At 42.4% G+C, this 13,766-nt stretch overlaps 1 protein-coding gene across 1 annotated transcript in view; it reads left to right on the top strand.

Moving 5' to 3' along the window:
- The window catches only part of SOCS4 (suppressor of cytokine signaling 4), an 8,164-nt gene extending 133 nt beyond the window's left edge, over nt 1–8,031 (top strand). The window contains exon 2 of the mRNA XM_026849684.1: nt 6,153–8,031. Within this exon, the coding sequence (XP_026705485.1) occupies nt 6,252–7,562 (1,311 nt within the window). The 5' untranslated portion in view covers nt 6,153–6,251 and the 3' untranslated portion in view covers nt 7,563–8,031. The remainder of the gene's footprint in view (nt 1–6,152) is intronic.
- The last annotated feature ends 5,735 nt before the right edge of the window (nt 8,032–13,766 follow it).

Raw genomic sequence — 13,766 nt, forward strand, 5'->3', positions numbered from 1 at the left:
TGCCCCCGTTTCCTGCGAAAAAACTGCGGGTGGGGGCATGCCCGATGTATAGATCCTAATGTATAAAGTGCGTATGCGTTCGCTGTGTGTATTCAGGTACATCTCTTTAATGGCAGCCCCTCAGAGGCACCGCAATGGCAAGGAAAGCCCAAACGAGGGGCAGTGCCCTCGCTTAGCCAAAATCCCCATCGCAGCAAAGTGTTGCAGGGAGGCTGGGGAGTGCTCTCGCCTTTACTCGGATCAAACCCATTTGGCGATCGTTACGGTAATTATGGAATTACTCTGTAATTATAGCCACCCCGATGCGTGCGCTTTGATGGAGTTGACAGCGATCGTAGTGAAGCAGGTAGCGATCGCGCTGCAAAAATCATTAAGCTTTCGCGTGCTGAAAAATAGGGAGAAAAAGCGGCGTGGTTTATTTCTCGAAGGACAAAAATTGTTGGAGCTTGATGTACCTGAAATAAGGAGAAAAAAAAAAAAAAGGCAAACCAAAACCCAGAGTTCTCTATTTTCCCTTGATGCAGCTTTAATGATCCGGCCCAATTTATTCCTGCTTCTAAGAAAAATTACTCCCAGGCAAAACCCTTTATCTTCAGTTTTGCTCGGCAGCAGAATTATCAGTGATTGGGGTGAGCAGAGTGATTTATTTATGTTGGAAATGTGGTCAGAATCTCTATAACAGTCACACTGTTGGTACTTTCATGAATGAGTAAGTGATAGGATTACAAAGCAGGCACGCTTCTTTAAAAGCCCAGATTTCATTATTAAACCTCGTGGAAGCTGTGTAGAGACATGTTTTCCATGGGTGTATCCTGACATATTTCAGTAAATCGTGATTTCTGGTGAGGATAATGTGTGCTAGTAAAATGATTCGAGCTGAACCGCTTATCAGATGAGTGGGAAGACCAAGCTATTCTTACAGCAGCCTTCCTGCAAGCCACTGCCTGGGACGGAGGCAAATGTATGTCAACTGTATTTTATTTTTCTTTATTATTTTAATTTGCAGAAACTTTCATGCAAACTGCACCTAAAATATTTTATAATGCAAAATCCCGTTTAAGTTCAATTCTATATAACAACTAAACTAATTGTCTGGAGGTGCTGCCTGCTGGGATAACTTTGAGCGGCATGGGAAAACTGGGGAGAGGTTTTGGGGGGTGGGGGGATCCCATAGTCATTTGGCCAAGGGACTGCAGGCCCTGTGGCTTTGTCATGTCCGAAGTGACACGGCATCAAATGCAAAGTTATTCTTTAAATCCGGTCGGGAACTCAACCTGCTGCTGACTTGATTAATAGGTGTAAGCGGCTGCAAGCGGAGCGGCAGGGCGGGAGCCCGGAATCGTGCTGCTCTCCTCATCGGTTTCTGGGTGGAGCACGACGTGTTGGTCATGGACCATAAAGCTTTTACTGATTTAGTGCTGCTGCGGTCTGCCGAGCGCTGCGTGCGTCTCTCCTTCAGCACATAAGCAGAGTTTCATTAAAGCAGTAGAAAAGAGCAGCCCTCACCTTTGGCACCTGCTTCCAGATAACTTTTACCTCTTGGATATAAATAAAATAGCCCCAGTTTGGGGGTTAGGTGGGCATGGCCGCATGTTCCCCCTCTCCTCCAATTCTGGGGGTATACAGACCCAGGGTGAATCAAGAGTATTTCCAAGTAAGAAGCATTCTAAGTTATAATCGGTATCTTTAGACAGGCGCTTTCTTCTGCGTGTGTGTGATTATTGCTTTAATTTGCTGGAAGGGTCTCTGGAATCTAGTTTAGGTATTCTTGAACAGTATCATAAATCAAAATAAACAGTCAAAACTGAAGAAAAATAAGTTAAGACAGAGGAATTGGGACTTAATGTTATCCTTAATAGGTTGGGCTCTTTTCCAAAATAAGTCAGTAACAGCTCAACTTCAGTGGATGGTCAGGTTTTAAAATGCGGTCTTGTGGCCAAAATCTAATTGGGCGAAATTAATGAAAACAGCGTGTAACCGGTGAGAATTTTTTTAAATAACTTTTATGTAAGTTGAAAGAAAAAAGGAAAAGTACGACAGTTTATTACAACTTGCTCTTCTCTCTCAGGTATTTATCAGCTCTAGAACAACATCAGCTTCTATAACAATTCCAAAATGGATTTATTGTTACTTGTGTGAATCTCCTTTTCTTGTTTAATTCGAGGCATAACACAGCTATGCTTTGGCTTTTGTGTACTTCGACAAAAAAACTTGCAAAGTACTTCCTTCACTTGAAGGGTTGTGCAGCGTGGGAGCACCAAAGAGGTGGTGGGACCTCCATCCTCAGAGGTTTTCAGGAGGTGGCCAGACCACGCCGTGGCTCCCCTGAGCCCACGCTGGCAGCAGGAGGGTGGGCATGTCTGCTTCAGGCAGTGCTCTGCTGACATTACATACGGTTCTGCTGCTTCCTTACACCAAAAGGGAAGCAGCTTGATGAAGAGGACATAGAGGTACCAGGCTAGAGGCAAGGATCTAGCAGCTCAGGACACAAATACCGAGTTAAAGCAGTTCAGTATTTATTGAATAAATAAAATAAAAAAAGGTCTGTCTGTACTTACAGTTTTGATTCTCTTCTTGGAGTTATTCGGTATTTGCCACTGATTTAATTAGACATATGGTGAGGCTGTAACTGTCTTATCACAGTTGTTGATTACAGCGTACCTCTGGCTAGGAGGTAATATTGTTATTGCCTGCAAATAGCTACTAGATATTGCTTTTAGTTTGAGCTTGGGGTTTTAGTGTTGAGGCATCAGCGCTTGAAAGAAAAAGCATCTTGGGCAGCCATCTGCACCCCCCCCTCCACAGCTTGGCGAGAGACGTGCTCCTGAAGGAGGGAGCTGTGCACATTGTAAAAACAACAACAAAAACCACCCATCTCTCTGCTTGTCCTCGGGGACTGTAAGCTGTGACAGTGTTGAATAACCTTGAACTACAAGCTGGATCCCGTGGCCCGAAGTGAACTCTGCTTATCCCTGCATGTTGCTTTATCTTTGCCATTTGCTCAGAGGATGAGTTTCAAGTGCAAGGGTTTTGTCAAATCTCCCTGCTTCTGCGATGCCTAAGGTATCCCTGCATAGAAGGCGGCTTTTGTAGGCAGGAGACTTAATTATATCTACCAAAAAGATCTCAGAACTGATGCGTGTAAGCTGCACAGTGCTGGACTTCTCCATTTAACCTTGCCCTGTAGGGAAAAGCACACTCCGTCTTCCCTCTCGTTTATCCTTGGCCCCCCCTCCTGCTCTTTCGGTTGTGTTCCAGCCGTTAATGGATGTTCAGTCCACGGCACTTCCCTTGGACGTTCGCAGCACAAGGAATAGCTGGGTTATGTGGATAGCCTTAAGAGGTAATACAGCACTGAACGCCTCCCTGCCCTTTATGACAACATATGTTTATTTCCAACACCCAGATTATCTTTGGTCCCCGTTTTATCGGTGGGCTGTGAATCATGGATTTGGAAGGGCATGAAGGCGTGGCCCCTTATGGTAATGCCAGACAATGGGATTTGGGCACCTAACGATGCTGTGGCTGATGTGTGTTTCAGAAGGCAGCTTGTCCACAAGCACAGGGACGTTTGTAACACATTTGGTGACTGAGGTTTTGTCTCCTGAGTCGCAAGCTGACCCCTGAACCATCCTTTACTCTTCTTTCACAAGGTCACGTTCAAACCTGGCTTTACTAGGACGGCATTCCTTTTTCTTCCTTTATTCCATGGGTCTGGTGTTGTGTCTGATTAGCAATTACTGCTCTGACGTGGCAGAATTGGCGCCTGGGTTCCAGCAGCCCTCAAACCCCAGGGAAACAGCTCTCTCTGTTGCTGGCTAATGGTGCATGTCTTACAGCATCACGTGCTGTTTCTCCAGTTTAAATTTCAGGGTTCAGGTACCACTGGTGATTCATGACAGAAGGAAGGTACAAAATAGAAGGTGGCTTTATAGTTAAATACAACAGCAACCTAGAAATGACGTAAAACACTGAAATTATTTCAGTTGCAAGGCTGAAATTAGGAGATAATGGGCCTTTTCAGTACTTCTGGGTTTTGTACATTTTGCAGTTTTTAATTAAAAGCCCATATTCTGGCTTTTATTATAAGAATAAGCGTGTTCTTATTCCTTATATGGGCTGGATGTGCAGCATGAGATAATTGAAGGTTTCAAAAGCAATTACAAACTGTCATATCCTAATTTTTAAGTACTTGACTTTGCAACCTCAATGATATCTCTCCGTCCAATTAAAAATCCCATATATAGAAAGTTAATGTATTTTAAAACAGGATTAATCTAGAATAGCTTTTTATCTTTAGCAGTTATTCCAGATTATCACCAGGATAAATGAGATTGCTTTTTTTTTTCCTCTTTTTTAATTGTGGAGAAAATTCGGTGCTCCACTCTAGTTGTCTTTGAATTGAATGTATCAGTGTTACAAAAGCAGTCAGTGAATCTTGTTCTGAATAAAGGTGGTTTGGGTCTCATACACAAAGGTTGCCTTTCTCCTCTCTGCAGTGCAGCCTGCAATGTTTTTACTGAAAAGTGGTTTGCAAAACCCTGAGAGAGGAAAAAAACATCTTTATTTTAATCTTTGATTTGTAGTTGCTATAATATGGACCCTGTTCTGTGATTCTACTTGGTACCAGTGAGGTACTATTCATCTAGATTGCTCTAATGCCAGATTTTTCAACATACTTGCAATATTTAACCTATTTTTATCCCCGTTCTACATTTCTGCATCTCCTCCCTTTCCCTTCTTTTTTCCTTTCCCCCACAGCTCTCAGGTTTGTGGATTATAAATAAGGAATGCAATGTCAAAAATTCCTGGGTGAAAGTTACATCTGGGATGTATTTGGCCCACAGATTGCATGTAAGCCTTTTGGCACAGCAGTCTTATTCTTTTACTGAAAGCAGAGGCTAAAACTCAGCCTGCACAGCCCCGGGGGATCGCAGAGAGGTTGTGTCATGCTGGCTAATCCTGATGATGAGAATGGATTGAATGGAGAGAGGAAGTGGATGCCCTTTTCTTTTCCTGCTTCGTATTTACCATGTCAATTAGTTTAAATTAAAAAAAAAAACAACCAAAAAACAAAACCCCAAACCAAACAAACGACACAACAGAAAATCCACAGCCAAAAAAACCCAGTGGAATAGAGGAACTGTGCATCGTTTTGGTGCAAAAACATCATGGTACGTGATGGGAGATATTTCTACATTCTGCCATGCCTCAGGAGACCACAGCATACATAACACATTGCTATCTATGTACCTTGAAAAAATTCTGCTCTACTTTCAACTGATTAATCAAAAGAGGATTTTTTTTTTCTTTTTCAAAGCACAACACTCAAAGGGAAACCTCTTATCTATTTGAAAATTCAATACACTTTTGGAAACAAAAGAGAATGAAATCAGCAACTGTAGGTCTCAAAGCAACACTGATTTTAATAATGTAAACTTTCTTCTCTAATGAGTAATAAGCAGTTCCATCTTTCACGGCCTTTTAAAATTGCTTTTAGGAAGGGACTGGATTTGTTTTAATCCTTTTCAGTATGTAAAGCCCCAGATATTTCAATCCCTTAGGGGCTCAGTGTTTTCTAGCTCCGTTTGAAAAGGCAGAGGAAAACAGCTTTCAGAAATTGATGGAATCTGTGACTGATATAATAATTTATTTTTTTTTAATCTAGAAAGTGACCCAAAAGTGTCAGTTAAGAATAAGATGTCTAGCATCCCACCCTGGGGATTAGTATCAAACAGGCACATCATCTAGGTACAGTAGTTCTTTGTACTCTGACCTAGTTGTTTCTGTTCTGGCTTGTTCCTTCTTGAAAGGTTATTTGGAAGAGATGCAGAAATTACTCAACAAACAGCTAAAACAGTATCACCTGCCACATGAAGTGCTTCCTTTTAAAACGGACCCTAGCACAATTGCGTATTCAGAATGGATGCTCTAGAAACACCTAAAATGGTTTATTCTGGAGCATGCTTTTCCCAAGGAAGGGTTAAGAGAGCTTTGCCTGGGATCAGGATGGGATTTGTGGGGTGTACTAGTGAATTCAGCTTGATCGTAGTTTTTTTACATGGTCGGCAAGTAATTGTTGCTGTTGTCCAGTGTACACCTACATCGTGCGTGCATAACTATTAATTTAGCTGTGTTTTCTTTTTCCTTAGATATTTCCAGAAAGTGCCTCGAGGAAGCTTCCTTGTGTAGAAAAACCCTACAAGAAACACAGTGAGATTTCTGGCAACTCGTGAAACAAAGCTGTCAAAATGGCAGAAAATAAGGACAGTAATCTTAAAAATGCAGATGTGAGACCCAAAAGCAGCCGGAGCAGAAGCGCGGACAGAAAGGATGGTTACGTCTGGAGTGGAAAGAAGCTCTCCTGGTCAAAAAAAAGTGAGCATTGTTCTGACGCTGAAACAGCAAGTGCTGCAGGAAGGTCAGGGACTAATTTAAGGAACCAAGAGAGGAAGTATAGCTGCTCATCTATCGAGTTGGATCTAGACCGTTCGTGCGGTCACAGGTTTTTAGGACGGTCTCTCAAACAGAAGCTGCAAGATGCTGTGGGTCAGTGCTTTCCCATCAAGAATTGTAGCAGTCGGCATGCCTCAGGACTGCCATCCAAAAGGAAAATTCATATCAGTGAGTTAATGCTAGATAAGTGTCCTTTCCCTCCACGCTCGGAGCTAGCTTTTCGGTGGCACTTGATCAAAAGACATACAGCCCCTATAAATCCAAAAGCAGAAGACTGGATAATTGCTGATTTATCTCAGCAGGAGGAAAGGGAGGATCAGCTGCGAGACGATGAGATTGCCAACAGGGGAACGGACTCTCCCTCCCAGTCCTGTGACTTTACCGACAGCGGTTCCTCTAGGGGTGATTCGAGGTCTGAGTCGGTCACAGGTAAGGTGGGAAGGAGCAGCAAAGATGAGAGTGATATGGACTCCGACGATGAAGTTATAACACTGTGCACAAGTTCTAGAAAAAGAAACAAGCCCAAATGGGAAACGGATGACGAGCTGCTACGGATGGAAACACCTCCGAAGTACCATACGCAGATCGATTACGTCCACTGCCTAGTCCCAGACCTCCTCCAGATCAATAACAATCCCTGCTACTGGGGAGTCATGGATAAATATGCAGCTGAGGCGCTGCTAGAAGGAAAGCCAGAGGGAACCTTTTTGTTACGAGATTCTGCCCAGGAAGACTATTTGTTTTCTGTGAGCTTCAGGCGCTACAGTCGTTCCCTCCACGCGCGGATAGAGCAGTGGAATCACAACTTCAGCTTTGATGCCCATGATCCTTGTGTCTTCCACTCTCCGGACATCACAGGACTCTTAGAGCACTACAAAGATCCAAGTTCCTGTATGTTCTTTGAACCACTTTTATCCACTCCACTAAACAGGACTTTTCCTTTTTCTCTTCAACATATATGTAGAACGGTTATTTGCAACTGTACAACTTATGATGGCATTGATGCCCTTCCCATTCCTCCATCGGTGAAGCTGTATCTGAAGGAATATCATTATAAGTCAAAAGTTAGAGTACTCAGAATTGATGTACCAGAGCAGCAAAGCTAGAAAATATTTTTATGAACGGATGAAATTGTCTCTAAACAGACAAATGTTATGTTCAATCTTTCTTCCTTCTAGTTTGTTTTTGGGTTTTTTTTTTAATAGCAATTTAATGGTGTTTCTTTTTTTTTCCCTGCAGATTATTTGCCACCCAAACCCAAACTTGCCCCTGTCTAAGGCTTTTTAATCCAAATGTACTTTGAGTCCTCCCACCTCTCTTTTTTAGAAATGATACTCATTGTGGGCTTTTGGTACTGTTCCCAGACTAGACTTTTATGGAATTTCAGGTAGACTTTCTGGTATTTCTATAGATGGATAGTCTTTAGACCTAAAACCCCTAAAAATCAGTTTTAAACTTGATCTGTCTTTTATATTGTATTTACATTTGTTGCTGACATGTTTGAAATAATGCACCGTTAACTAAAGATTGACTCATCTGTATTTTCTGCATTTCTTTTAAAATGAGTGCTCTAGCCTCTGAGAGTGTGTATGTATGTCCGTCCGTATTTAAAATAGTAAATTCATCAGTCTATTTCTAACATGACTATTCCTAGCAAAATGAAGTTTGAAAGGGATATGATCTTTCTATAAATACATCAGGGGACTAAACACCAGGGAGGGGAAACAATTCACGTTAAGGACAACACTCAGTATAGGAAAAACAGATATAAACCAGTCGTGAAAAGATTTTGCCTGGAAAAGAGGAAGGCTCATCATTGTCAGAGCAACGAGGCTCTGGAACAGCTTTTCATTTTGTATAATAGCAGTAAAAAGCAAACTACTCATAAACGGATTTGATCAGTGTCTGGAAGGGATAATGATACAGTTACTTATGATGGATGGGACTTGGACTTGATAACTCTGTTTTTATGTTAGTATTTCATTATATAAAATACCCAGTTTTCACTATGGGAGCTGCTGCTTCTGAAATGATAAGGCATGGAGTGGAAGGGTGAGAAGGATGATATTTCCTTAAAAATCTGCATATTAAACTATCTGATCTTGCATGGTTGATCTTGAGGTGATGATGAATAACTTTCTTACTTTCTTGGTAGGAGGGTTGTTTTTAATAAGTACACTTTAAAAAAAAAAGTCTGCAGATTTTTCTTGCAATGTGAAGCATTTGGTCGAATGGCTTCCTGCCAAATTCCATGTACGGGAAAACCATGCGTGGATAATGCTCCTAAAAGCATTACTTACATTACATGGATAGGCAGATCTGCTGCTGAATTATTGGTGAAATCCCAGTGAGACTCGGTGGATCTGGGTTCAGGCAAGAAACTCCGTTGCTTTCCAGCCTGGCCTCGGGGTGCAGCTCCAGGAGGTGCAGGAGTGACCTGCAGTTGTCTTTGCTTGTGTGTGCTTTATCTCCTCTGGCAAAACTGGGCCCAGAACTACTCGGCCAAAAGTATGTGAGATGATGTAACAACAACCTCAGCGCTGTTTCCTCTCCTTTGATCACAGGGAGCTTTTGTACCTTCTTGAAATGCTTTTGAAACTGTGACCCCGAGCCTGCAGGATTACAACTGTGTTTAATTTCATGCATGTGAAAGATCTTACCAAAAATCAGCAGTTACCTGTGTTGGGTGCATGAGGTGGGGTTTGCGTGCAGGCTAGGAGCGGCAGAGCACAGTGCTGTAGAGTCTTGCCCTCAGATTGTAGACTAAGACTAAGCAATGTTTCTATTTAAATCTTTTAATTTCACCTTGTACAGTGTCCTATGGGTTTGTAGACATCAAATCTGTCCTGCAAGCTGGATACTTGGGGGTTACCAAGGAAGCTTTGCTGTGCAGATCCACTGGGGACCTGCTGCTGTGCGCTTGCCCCCCACCCCGAGCAGAGAAAACCCTTTCCACTAAACTGCTGTCACTGTGATGATGTAAACAGATTTCCAGGGACATCTGCTTAGAGACCAGCCCGTTTGTTTTCGCTGTGTTTTAAATAGGTTTTGAACCAAAGTCTCCAGGGAGAAAATGCTAACACACCAATCTATCACATCGCACATGGATGAATATGCTACAGGACAAACTCTCAGCTGCTATAAATCAGCGTGGCTTTATTGATACGCTTATAACAGCTTATACCAGCTGAGATTCTCCCTCCTCCAAATGCAAATGTAATTGTATGACTGATGTCAGAAAAATTACCCTTTTTTTCCTTGTGCTGCTTCCATTCAGCTGTATTTTGCATAAACTGTATTTTATCAAGGACAGCTTCATACTAGTAAATCTATTTTTCCCTCTATCTGTCACTGCCATTTTCCAAATACAAAGTGAGCGAGCAGCAGGGATCATCTTTGCTCGGCTCTTTTACGCTGTGCCTGTCATGGTGGAATGGTGGCCTGTGACTTGTGTGGCTGCAGAATGAAATAATAGTCTCTGGTTCAAAATTTGGCTTCACAGACTGGCGTCACAGATACTTGCAGTCTGCTGGAATAAAATCCTCTTTCAGAAACTCTTAATTAGGGCAAAAAGCTCATAATTTTAGAGTTTAGCATTATTTTTATCACAAGACCACAAAAAGTAGATTTTGACCAAAAGTTGTCTTTCTTTGGAAGTTAGCGAAGGCCACCATCTCTTTCAAAATCAGCAAAGATTTGTTCTTTCAAAATGAAAGGCCATGAAAGAACCTTTTTGGGGTATAGTTCCCCAACACAATGTTTTCAGTGTTCTGTATGCAGCCTACATTGTTTTGACATTTGTCAATGCATCACTTACCCCAAAAATGTCTTGAGCACTCCAATTTTAGGAGACCTATATAATATAGCAGTTGTGGGAAGAAGATGCAGCACATAAAAATAGTGCCTTTGGACTGAGGGGCAGTTAATTGCATTTATTTAAGAAACATTATATGTAGAAAATATTGATGAATGTTTTTTTGTGGAAGTTCACCCTATTTTTTTCTTGTTTTATTTGTCCAGATCATTTCTACCTGTGTGACATTTGTACCTAATGGCAGAGAGTTGTGTGTACATGTGCCGTCTGGAGAGAAAGATCCATTTCATGAAGTATACTTTTTTTATGAAACTCTGGTGGGTTGACCCTGGCTGGATGCCAGGTGCCCACCAAAGCCGCTCTATCACTCCGCTCCTCAGCTGGACAGGGGAGAGGAAAGATAACAAAAGGCTTGTGGGTCAAGATAAGGACAGGGAGAGATCATTCACTAATTACTATCATGGGCAAAACAAATTCTGCTTGGTGAAAAATTAATTTAATTCATTACTAATCAAATGTAATTCATTACCAATCAAATCAGAGTAGGATAATGAGAAATAAAATTAAATCTTCAAAACACCTCCCCCCCACCCCTCCCTTCTTCCCAGGCCCAACTTCACTCCCGATTTCTCTGTCTCCTCCCCTGAGCGGTGCAGGGGGACGGGCAATGGGGCTGTGGTCAGTTCATCCCGTTGTCTCTGCTGCTCCTTCCTCCTCAGGGGGAGGACTCCTCACACCCCTCCCCTGCCCCAGCGTGGGTCCCCTGTGGGGTCACAAGTCCTGCCAGCAAACCTGCCCCAGCGTGGGCTCCTCTCTCCATGGGGCCGCAGCTCCTGCCAGGAGCCTGCTCCAGCGTGGGCTTCCCAGGGGGTCACATCCCCCTGCTCTGGCGTGGGGTCCCCCCGGGCTGCAGGTGGAATCTGCTCCCCCGTGGGCTCCCTGGGTGCAGGCACAGCTGCCTCCCCATGGGCTGCCCCAGGGCTGCAGGGGAACCTCTGCGCCGGGCCTGGAGCATCTCCTGCCCTCCTCCTGCACGGCCCTGGGTGTCCGCAGAGCTGCTGCTCTCACATATTCTCACTCCTCTCTCCGGCTGCAGTTGCTGTTGTGCAGCGACTTTTTCTCTTCTTAAATACGTTATCCCAGAGGCGCCACCACCATCACTGATGGGCTCGGCCTTGGCCAGCGGTGGGTCCATCTTGGAGCCACCTGGCTTTGGCTCCGTCAGACATGGGGGAACCTTCTAGCAGCTTCTCACAGAAGCCACCCCTGTAACCCCCCTGCCACCAAAACCTTGCCACACAAACCCAATACAGAAACATAAGCTCAAAGGTCTATTTTGCTTAAATCCATGTACCCTTTTTTCTCTTTTAATAAGCCTTGTAGAAATTAACTGGTTTAACAATATGCCAAGAATTGTCATCCTAAAGCTTTTCTCCCGCTGCTGTCATTAACAGTCTTACCAAAGCCTCTCACTCCAGTTATACTTTATAACAGTGTTAGGTTAGTGGTTGACTAGATGATCTTCAAGGTCTTTTCCAACCAAAATGATTCTGTGATTAACACCTTGCATCTGAAGTATGATTCAGAGATAACCAAGCCTCAAAGTTCAGTGTTGAAGCTCTCTAAAAAATTAGAAAGAGGGTAAGAACTTCCATTTTCTCTTGCAAGACAGAGATCCCAAGTTCTTCAGGAAGAAGATTAAATGTGAAACAAGGAAAGGTACTGAGATGTGTGGAAAAACACGTGGCCAGGACCACGCAGCAGGTCAGTGGTTGAGTGAGGGTATAATCCAGAGGTGACCCTGGCCACAGCCCCCTTGTTTTGGGGCACCCAGCCAGCTTTGCATCAGGAGTTGTGTGGATGTGATGTGGTTTGTATCGTTTTGAAGGCGCTTCCATAGGAGGACAATAGAAACACCGTATTTAATCAGCGTGAACAGCTTCTGGTAAGAAAAAAGATCTGCTTTTGATAAATTATTCTGATATAAGGGGGAGAAAAATGGTCAGGCTCATGATGCATGGTGGGCAAACTACATAGACAGGGTATTTTTACAGGATGGCTTAAAAAAAATTAAACACTCTCTTAGTTAATGATGTTCTCTGGAGTTTGCTTTTGCCTGAAGTGACTCTTTGCAGCTCTATAGTAATGTTGGTTGTTGGCCCAGTGCTGTCAATACAGAGCGACTTCAGCTCCATCAGAATCATTGATGGATTTGGGGTAGTTTGTGTGTTCGATAATTGGGAGTACACATTTCTTCTCGATTTTCCTATTCTCAGCACTTGTCTTGATGAAATCCAGGGCACATTTGGAACAGGGTATGTGTATCTATAGTAGCGTATCCAACTTAAAAAAAATAACTGATCATAATTTAAATGCTTTCCTTTTAAAGATGCTGGTGTGTTTCCAATATAAAGAAGAAATCCTTGTATGATGCAGTCATACATGGCCTTACTGTTAAATTGACATGCTCTTAAATAATTAAAAAGGGGGATACTTTAATTTTGAAAAAGGATGCTGGAGGAAGGAGGTTAAAGGAAGCTTTTAGTCAGCTCTAAGGTTAGATTTATTGATCTAGTGATCAATCCCTTTCTCTTTCCTGAATTTAAAGCTAATGGGAGACTGTGGTCAGAGATGAGTGGCTTTTAGTTAAGGTTTTTGACTCTTATAAATAATACAACAAATGTCCTAGTAAGTAATAAGAAATAAGATACTCGCTCATTCTTTTTAAATAGAACAAATGTGGCAAACAAGACTCAGCTGTAATTTTTGAAGTCATTTATTAGACAAATTGCTCTTCTCTACTTCTTTTACAAGAGAGACATAAACCATTATATTATTTATTCATGAATCATAGCCATTAAGATGATAAATCAAATTATCAGCTTCCTGTCTCTCTTCGGTTTTAATCATTTTTTATAGTTCATGCAATATAAAGACAGCTTCCTTCCTATGAAACAAGAGACCTTCAGAGACCTTTTTATTGTAAACGTACATTTCCTTCCCATTTTTAAGTATATCCTAGTGATTTTCTCTGTCAATTTTATCTGCAATAAAAATCCAATAAGGAACTTGTACATTGATTCAATATAGCAAAGTTAGCTATGAAGTAAGTGATTTTGGTTAACCTCTGAAATAACGGACTACTGGAAAACGCAGTTAAAGGATTTCTTCTGCCACCCCTAAATGTGCGTGGTAGTATCATACATTTAATAGAGAGAAATATTTAATAGAGAGAAATCTTGACACAAGCTCACATGCTGATAGTAGGACCTTTCTCAAAAGGTTTAATGGGAGCTCTGCAGCAGTATCACTTTTTTAATGCACTGAAGCTTACTTCTTCTGCTATATTCACACAGCCAGTATGTCTTTGCCTCCTCCCCTAAGGTGGGAGAGGATGGTTTCATGCCATCCTTTTCCTCGCTTGCTTTCAGTCTGCATCTGTCTGGTTCAGCATCTAAAACAGCCGTCAGACAAGTCACACGTGACGTGGTGTGGG

This window comes from Athene cunicularia, assembly GCF_003259725.1.
Source record: "Athene cunicularia isolate RWA chromosome 5 unlocalized genomic scaffold, athCun1 chr5_part1, whole genome shotgun sequence".
Classification (NCBI taxonomy): Eukaryota; Metazoa; Chordata; class Aves; order Strigiformes; family Strigidae; genus Athene; species Athene cunicularia.